Source organism: Alligator sinensis, unplaced genomic scaffold (assembly GCF_000455745.1).
Source record: "Alligator sinensis unplaced genomic scaffold, ASM45574v1 scaffold1488_1, whole genome shotgun sequence".
In the NCBI taxonomy this organism is placed as follows: Eukaryota; Metazoa; Chordata; order Crocodylia; family Alligatoridae; genus Alligator; species Alligator sinensis.
Genome location: NW_005843097.1, coordinates 310,671 through 319,371, shown reverse-complemented (window position 1 = coordinate 319,371; position 8,701 = coordinate 310,671). Strand labels below are relative to the sequence as shown.

Here is an 8,701-nt window from a genome sequence, read left to right as displayed (position 1 = left end):
ACTGGCCACATCATTTGTTCCCACCATGGGATAGTTGTCAGAGGGCTGGATGAGGTCAGGAATTCTCACCATGAGGTCCCTGATCCTGGCTCCAGGCAGTCAGCAGATCTCACACGCTATGGGATCCAGATGACAGATAGGTCCCTCTGTTCCTCTCAGCAGGGACTCACCCACAATGATGATGCAGTGTTTCTTCTTCTGCTTACCTGGCCAGCCCTCAGCTCGCTCGGTAATGGCAGCAGGCCCCTCCAGTGCACTTTCCCCCACTACACACTCCTCCAGTGCAGCCAGGGCCTCATACTTATTCCCCAACTGCACCGGAGGAGCTGTCTCTGCAGTGAGAGGCCTGACCCCTAAGATGACCATCCTCCACGCACCAGCATCTGCTTCAGGGCATTCCCTCGCAGCTTGTCCGCCAGACATCTTGTGCCCCGGACCCCACGTCCCTTCTGGGGGAAGACAGGCTCAGCCTCACGCTGTCTGCTTTTCTCCTCCCTTGCAGGGCTACGTTAAAGATGTCCATGAAGACTCCGTCACCATAGCCTTTGAGAACAAGTAGGTACCGGCTGGGCAGCGCGGGGATCTTCTGTTGTGGCCAGAGTGGTGGGATAGGTTTGGCCCCCTGTGCTGCAAGCTTTTGGAGGTAGGGGGTGGGTGCCTGTGTATCTCACCTAATGGTTATCAAACTTGTTACATTCCAGATGCCCCCCTGCCCCCCCTTCCAAAAATGCTTTCACTCATTCCTTTGCTAGGGATCAGTGTTGAAGCAGCTACTGTATATTCTCATATACAACACGCCCCCAAATAGATCACGCGCCTTGGCTTGGAAAGGCAGAACAAAGGCTCCCCCTGCAGAAAGGAGGTGGCCACGTTGGGGAGAGTAACAAAAATGTTTGGGGGACTGGGGCGCAGGACTGGTGAGGAGAAATGGACTCGTTGAGTATGCAGGAGAGAAGAATGAAGGGGGATTGAATAGCAGCCATTAGGGTGGTTGCAAAGAGGATGGAGCTGGACTGTTATCAGCGGTGGCAGGTGACAGAACAAGGAGCAATGGGCTCAGGCTGCAGCAGGGAAATTTTGAGGCTAGATATTAGGAGGAGCTTTCTTTTGAGAAGGGTAGTAAAGCATTGGAACAGGCTCCCCAGAGAGGTGGTGGGGTCTCCATCCTTGGAGGCTTTGAAGACCCAGCTCAACCAAGCATTAGCTGGGATGATGTAGGTGGGATTTGCTCCTGCTTGGAGCAAAGTGTTGGACCCGATGACCTCCTGATGTCCCACCCAACCCTTCCGTGCGGTGCAGTTCAACCTGAATAGAAATCAGCCATAAAATTGTTGCCTGTTCTCAAGCATAGACTTGGTAACAACTTGGCTCTCTTTAGAGCCAGGTGGGCGTTTTGATGGTGTGAGAATGACTTCTCGTGTATGGCTGGGTCTACATTTATTGCGCGACGAACCAGTCAGTGATGTGATATTGACTTTGCACAGGTGGCCGAGTTTAAATGTATTGCTTGATTCACCAGTGGGTTGTGCATTATATGTAATGTGTGGCTGGTCTTTGCATGTATGGCCAGACTAAATGTATTGAGCAGTTCACTAGTCATATTGCTCAATATATGTCGTGTGTGACCATGCTAAATTTATTGTGCGGTTTGCCAGTCAAATGCCACTATATGTAATGTGTGGCTGGTCTTATTTTGTGTATGTGGTCAGGCTAAATTTATTGCGCAGTGCACCAGTCAGATGTGCAATATATGTAATGTGTGACTGAGCTAAATTTACAGCGTGATTTGCCAGTTGAATGCACAATATATGTAATGTGTGGCCAGGCTAAATTTATTGTGCAATTCACTAGTCAGATGTGCACTATATGTAATGTATGACTGAGCTAAATTTATTGTGTGATTTCCCCCAGCATGCAATATATGTAATGCATGACCAAGCCATATTTATTATGCAGATCACCAGTCAAATGCGCAATATATGTAATGTGTGGCCAGTGATACTTTACACATGACTGGGCTAAAATTATTGCGTAATTCATTAGTAAATTGCATGAGATATGTAATGTGTGAAATGGGTAAAAAGTAGAGAAGATTCTTCCACAGCAGCAGCAGTTGTGATGCTTCAACAGCAGCAGGATGTCAGCTGCCATCATCCCCCAGCTTTCCTGGGGCCACTTAGGAGGTGATGTCCAGTGTGGTATCAGGGTTGCTGGTTGTTTTACTGCAAGATTAAGTGATGGGCTTGCTGGATCCTGCCTTGGGTAGTGGGGTGGACTCTGTGACCCCTCTGGGGGTCCCTTCCCACCCCGCTTCTCTAGGATTTCTGTGAATACTTCAAGCCGGGTCTGGTTACAGGAGCCAGATCAGAAGCTCCCCATTGGCCCTCCACAGTGGCTTTGGCCTGCCATGACACGAGCTCCCAGCCCCCTCTACTCCAACTGAGAGGCCGGATCCCAGTGTGGATGGACCCCAGGCATCTGGGCTCTTCCACTGTCTACTGAAGGACGCCAAGCCTAATCTCTGCTTGGTGGTGGCGGGGCTGGGATGCTGCATTCCCTGCCTGGCAGCGGAGGACTTCAAGGGACGGTATCTTGCATGAGGAGAGCCTGAACCAGTCCTCTGACTGCCAGCCTTGCTTTGGAGGCGCCTGTCCGAGCCGTTCCAGCTTGGTCTCTGCATTTCCCAAGCAGCCGCCGCTCAGAGCCACAGAGATGGGCCTGGAAAAAAAAAAGAAAGAAAGAAACCCCTCTGCCTCCTGGAGTTAAATAAAGTGCCTGCCCTGGAGGGCAGAGGAGCCCCGCATAGCTTGCAGGCTGCTGGGGAGCCCAGATTAGCCCCTGGTGTCCCCTTGATGGCACATGCGAAACTGACTAAGTCTCAAGGTCACAGATTGCTCCGGAATCCAGGAATGCCCCTTCTGAACCCCAGGAGCACATAACAACTGTCACTGGCCCTGAGTGCAGCTGGCTCTGGGGTGGAACGATTGCTGGATGCCCCTGGACGAATTGACCACCCCCAGGGTCTGGCTGTGGGCACAACTGGCTCTGGGGTGGAACACCTGCTGTGTGCTGAAGGATCATTCACCAGTTGCATAGGGGCCGGAGCAGCTGCCACTGCCAGGATCACTTGCTCGTGGCCAAGATGTGTCTGACTCTGGGGTGGAATGGCTGCTCCCTTGATGGCTTGTAGGTCTCTGGGCTGCTGGCAGGGGGTGATGATGCAGGAGCTGAAATGCAGATGGCCAGGGGTGAAGCAGCTGTTGGATTTGGAGGCTGTGGCTCCAGTGTTTGAAGGGCAGGGGGCAGCTGAAACCTGAGTGGCCTACCCTGCTCCCAGATGCAGCTGACTCTGGGGTGACAGCTGAGGCTGGGGGGCAGGGGGCTCCAAGCAATCAGAAGGCATTTAAGGTTCCTGGGCAGGATCCACTGTCTATGTTTGGGGTGGGGAGGGTGTTAATTCGTGTCCCACTCCCTCAAATTCCTTCAGTGAGGTGGGGGGGTCTGGGTATTAATAGTGGCCATGTCCTACCCCTGAGTCAGCCACCTCTTGGTGAAGGATCTAGGTATTAACAGTGGCCGTGTCTTACTTCTGAGTCAGCCGCATCTTGATGGGTCTAGGTATTAACGCTGGCTGCATCTCTCCCCAGAGTCAGCCGCATCTCAGTGACTGACTCCTACAGGACCCTCTTTTCCCCTCCCTAGCCCCACTTCTTTCTTCTCCTGGGCTACAGAGGCAGCTACACCTTGGTGCTGGATAATAGCAGAAGAAGCTGCTTGTCCCCAATTTGTTAGATATAAGGTATGCTCTTGATTTCCAGCAGCTAGCTTTTACTGGGGGAAGTGTATGTTGGAGGTGAGAAAATATGGTAATGTTATCCCCAGTAGCCATGTTCCACCCCAGAGGCAGCCACATCTTGGGGGTGGGTGAATGACCCTGGCATTAGCAGCAGCCAGGCCCCACCCCAGAGGGAGCTGCATTTTGATGCCAGGTAAATGATGCTAGGTGGTAAGAGCAGGGTGCGCATCTCACTAGTACCCTATTACCAGAACGTGACACATGCCTTGTTTTGGAGGAGCAGCAGCTAGAGCCTGCTTGGGAGTCTGGATGTTGCTGCTGATTTAGAACCTGCTCTTACCGTATTTCCTGCCTCTAATGCTCACTCTGATTTTCAGCGGGTGGGGGGCATTATATGCGAGAGAAGAATATGGGAATATTATTTTGTTCCACCCTAGCAAGATGAGGGAGTGTTGTATATGACAAAATATGGTACTATTGTTACTAGCAGCTGTATTCCACCCCAGCAAGGGGAGGGGAGGGTATATGAGCTGCTCTTACCGTATTTCCTGCCTCTAATGCTCACTCTGATTTTCAGCGGGTGGGGGGCATTATATGCGAGAGAAGAATATGGGAATATTATTTTGTTCCACCCTAGCAAGATGAGGGAGTGTTGTATATGACAAAATATGGTACTATTGTTACTAGCAGCTGTATTCCACCCCAGCAAGGGGAGGGGAGGGGATATGAAAAAATGTGGTAATATTATTACTGCTAGCCGTGTTCCACCCTGGCAAGGAGAGGAGGGTATTGTATATGAGAAAATATGGTAATATTATTATAACACCCCCTCTCCTTCCTGGGGTGGAACACAGCTGCTAGTAATAGTCCCATATTTTCTCATATACTGGCAGCCGTGTTCCAAAGCAGGGGGGTGTTGTATATTAGAAACTGTTGCTGGTGGGAGGGGATGGGGGTGGGAATGCCCTGAGTTTCCCTTCCCTCCTTCACCATATTGGCATCTCCTGGCAGCTGGCAGCCCGAGAGGCAGATTCCCTTCAGTGACGTGCGCCTGCCCCCGCCCACTGACTATAGCAAGGAGATCACGGAAGGGGACGAAGTGGAGGTAGGAGCCGCATCTTTCACTCCTGGCCAGGCCCACACTGCCTCCCATGCTTATACCCCCGCTTTGTGTCCTCTCCGCAGGTCTACTCCCGAGCCAATGAGCATGAGCCGTGCGGCTGGTGGCTGGCCAGGGTCCGCATGATGAAAGGGGACGTAAGTTTATGGGGGTGGGGATGTGCTGGCTTCCCAGGGTCCTTAGCATTGCCTCACTAGGGGGTTGTTACAATCCTGGGGGCTTTGATATGTACTGGGGCGTCTTTCCATGCCGCATCAAAACCAGTTCTTCCCATTTTGCCCCTGGTCCCACCCCAGTTGGGAAGAGGTGGAAGGTGCCCCTGAAATGCAAAACATTGAGTGCTTGGACACTCCCTCACACGCTGGGATCCCTCACCCCTGGATGGACCCCCTCTCCGACCCAAGCCCTGATTTTTACCTCCCTCCCCCCCAAGTTCTATGTAATCGAATATGCTGCCTGCGACGCCACCTACAATGAGATTGTCACATTGGAGCGGCTTCGGCCTGTCAACCCCAACAAAGTGGCCAACAAGGGCACCTTCTTCAAGCACACCATCGCCGTCCCGGATGACCTCAAGGAGGCGTGAGTGCTGGTGGCAGAACCCAGGGGGCCGGGAGGTGTGTGTCTTTATATATAGGAACTTACGGTAAACAAGGAAGCAGTGTCTCATTCCTTCTATGCATATAAGGTAAAGTGGAGGATGTTTAGTTCTCCTAGGCCTCTACTTTGCTGGTTTCCATGGGGTGGGGAAGGGGGTGTTTCTTCAGCCCCCTAGAACACCATGGATCTTGTGCTGAAGCTATGATTGCATTTCTCCTGGCTAGGTCCACCCTGACCAGGGGCCTGAACCTCTTGGGTGTGGCGTCTCCAGTTAGAGTTCTTGCTACCAAGTGTCTAAACCTCCTGGGGTGTGGTATCCCTGGCTAGATCCACTCCTGCTGGGTGTCTGAATCACTCTGGTGCGGGTTCCCCAGTTAGGTTCACGATGTCCGGGGGTGCTAATCTCGGGTGTGATGTCTTCAGGTAGGGGGTCTCATTACCAAGTGTCTAAACCCCCTTGGATGCAGCATCCCTGGCTAGATCCACTTCCGCTGGGTGCCTGAATCACTCAGGTGTGGGTTCTTCAGCTAGGTCCACCCAGGTTAGAGACCTAAACATTTTGGTTGCAGCACCTCTGGCTAGGGGGTGTGACTACCCAGTGCATAAATCCCTTGGGCTTTCTACCCCTAGGTGCTTGAACTTCTCGGGCATAGCTCCTCTGGCTAGGGGTCTCACTACCAAGTGTGTAAACCTCCTAGGGTGTGGCATCCCTGGCTAGATCCACCCCTTCTGGTTGTCTAATCACTCAGGTGCAGATTCCCTAACTAGTTCCACCCAGGCCAGGGGTCTAAACCTCTTGTGCATGGCACCTTTAGCTAGGGGTCTCACTACCAAGTGTCTAAACCCCCTGGGGCTCAGCATCCCTGGCCAGATCCACCCCTGCTGGGTTTCTAAATGACTCTGGTGTGGGTTCCCCAGCTAGATTCACCCCATCCAGGGGCCTAAACCTCTTGGGTGTGTGTGTGGGGTCTCAGTACCAAGTGTCTAAACCCCTGGGATGCAGCATCCCTGGCTAGATCCACTTGTGCCCAGTGTCTGAATCACTCCAGCATGGGTTCCCCAGCTAGGGACCTAAATGTTTTGGGTGTGGTGCCTTCAGCTAGGGCTCTTGCTACCTAGCGCCTAAGCCCTTGGGCTCTCCGCCCCTAGGTGCTCAAACGACAATGTGCACAAGGAGTTCAAGAAGGCAGTGGGCGCCAACTGCATCTTTCTGCACGTGGCCAGCAGCGAGCTCTACATCCTGGTACGCTTCACTGTGAATCCGGGCAGGGGTTCCCACAGAGATGGGCCTGAGGTTCTTCTGTGTCTCTCTTTCCCCACCTTGAGACAGAAAGGGAGGATCTAGGATCTTGGAAGGGGGGGGCAACAGGAAGCTGCTCTGTTGTTGGCTTAGGGCAGAGAGGGCACGGTCCTGGCACATGGGGCTCAATCTGGCCCTGCCCCAAGCTTGAGCACCCCCTGGCCTAGATCACCCAATCAGGGGCTGTCCAGCTAAACCCCTCTGCTTATGGAAAGTACACAAGTCCTCTAGGCCTATCTACACTTACATTACTCCCAGCCCTTGGTTGTCCAAGCCCTTCAGAGACGGAGAGCCCACAACTCCCCTAGGCCTAGCTCCACCTATATCACCCCCAGCCCTTGGTTGTAGAAGCCTGTTTGGGATGGAGAGCCCACGATTCCTCATGGCATCTACCCCATTGCCTCCCTGTTGCAAACTTTCTTGTGAGCTCCACCCAGCCCCCCCACCCCTGGGTCTGCCCCGGGGGGTGGGGGAGGGTGTCTTGGCTGCGGCTGGCTCGGGGGCAGCTGGTTTATTCCCCGCTACCTCCCCCAGTCCACGACGGAGTCGACAGTGAAACGAGCCTCACTGCTGGGCGACATGCACCTGCGCAGCATCCGCACCAAGCTCCTGCTCATGTCCCGCAATGAGGAGGCCAACAAGCACCTGGAGGTGAGGGCGAACCTAAGCATCTGGGCCCAGGGCACCCGTGAGGGTTAGGGAGGGGGTGGAGGGCTGGGGAGGGGGTGTGACAGGATGGACCCAGGTGTCCGGGCCTGGGGTACCCCTGAGGGTTGGGGAGAGGGTGGAGGGCTGGACCCAGGCGTCAAGGCCCAGGGCAACCCAAGTGGGTGGTGTCTGGGCCTGGGACACCCCTGGGGGCTGGGGAGGGCCTGGTGGAGGGGCAGACCCCCAAAGAGGTGTCCCAGGCCTGGTATGGGGTTGGGGGGGTTACACGGGGCTGGGAAGGGGCCCAACTATGGGCAGCGCGCCTTAATAGAGAGGGGGTATAATTCCCCCCCCTTGTGATACCTAGAGTGGGGGGCGGGCAGTGTCCCCAGGGCCCAGCTGAGCAGGTGGCATCCCTGGGTGGACGGCAGGCTATGGCACCACAAGGTCCTCCAGGACCCATTGGATCCCAATCCCCTCCCTCCCTTAGGGTCACGTGATTGGCGGGCGAGGGGGTCACACGGGGCTGGGGTAGAGGCTTAGTTGCCCCCACTGACTCCCAGTTGTCCGTCCGTCCATCCATCCGTCCGTGTCCACCCCCACCCCCGTCCCTGTCCCCGCTCCCGCGCAGACCAGTAAGCAGCTGGCCTCGGCCTTCCAGGAGGAGTTCCGGGTGCGTGAGGACCTGATGGGCCTGGCTATCGGCACGCATGGCGCCAACATCCAGCAGGCGCGGCGCGTGCCTGGCGTCACCGCCATTGAGCTGGATGAGGACACATGCACCTTCCGCATCTACGGCGAGGTGTGGGGGGGCATCCAGATGCCGGGGTTCCCTTCTGTGTGGCCCCCGACTTCCTCCTTCCGGGTGGGAAGGGAAGGGCCCTCAGACACCTGGGTTCTCTCCCAGCTCTGAAGTGGGAGTAGGGACAGCGGGGCAGAGCAAGGCATCCCAGACACCTGGGTTCTCTCCTCAGCTTTGGGAAGGGAATGGGATATGTTGGCTGTATGCCTGGGTTCTGTCCTTGCTGTCAGTGGGGGTGGTTTCAGCGGGGTTAATGGGAGCCCCGATGCCCACCGCTGCCTCCCCCCGCAGACACCCGAAGCCTGTAAGCAGGCCCGCAGCTACCTGGAATTCTCCGAGGACTCGGTGCAGGTGCCCCGGAACCTTGTTGGTGAGTTCCCAGCAGCCCCTGGGGCTACAGTGGCCTGGTGGAGCCTGGCATTCAGTGCGGGATGG

The 8,701-nt window shown here is 55.0% G+C and overlaps 1 protein-coding gene across 1 annotated transcript in view; it reads left to right on the top strand.

Moving 5' to 3' along the window:
• Window positions 1–24: 24 nt before the first annotated feature.
• The window catches only part of FXR2 (FMR1 autosomal homolog 2), a 13,607-nt gene continuing 4,930 nt past the window's right edge, over window positions 25–8,701 (top strand). The window contains exons 1-8 of the mRNA XM_025193747.1: window positions 25–555; window positions 4,808–4,901; window positions 4,982–5,053; window positions 5,350–5,498; window positions 6,666–6,759; window positions 7,351–7,467; window positions 8,096–8,266; window positions 8,558–8,697. Coding sequence (XP_025049532.1) covers window positions 176–555; window positions 4,808–4,901; window positions 4,982–5,053; window positions 5,350–5,498; window positions 6,666–6,759; window positions 7,351–7,467; window positions 8,096–8,266; window positions 8,558–8,697 — 1,217 coding nt within the window. The 5' untranslated portion in view covers window positions 25–175. The remainder of the gene's footprint in view (window positions 556–4,807; window positions 4,902–4,981; window positions 5,054–5,349; window positions 5,499–6,665; window positions 6,760–7,350; window positions 7,468–8,095; window positions 8,267–8,557; window positions 8,698–8,701) is intronic.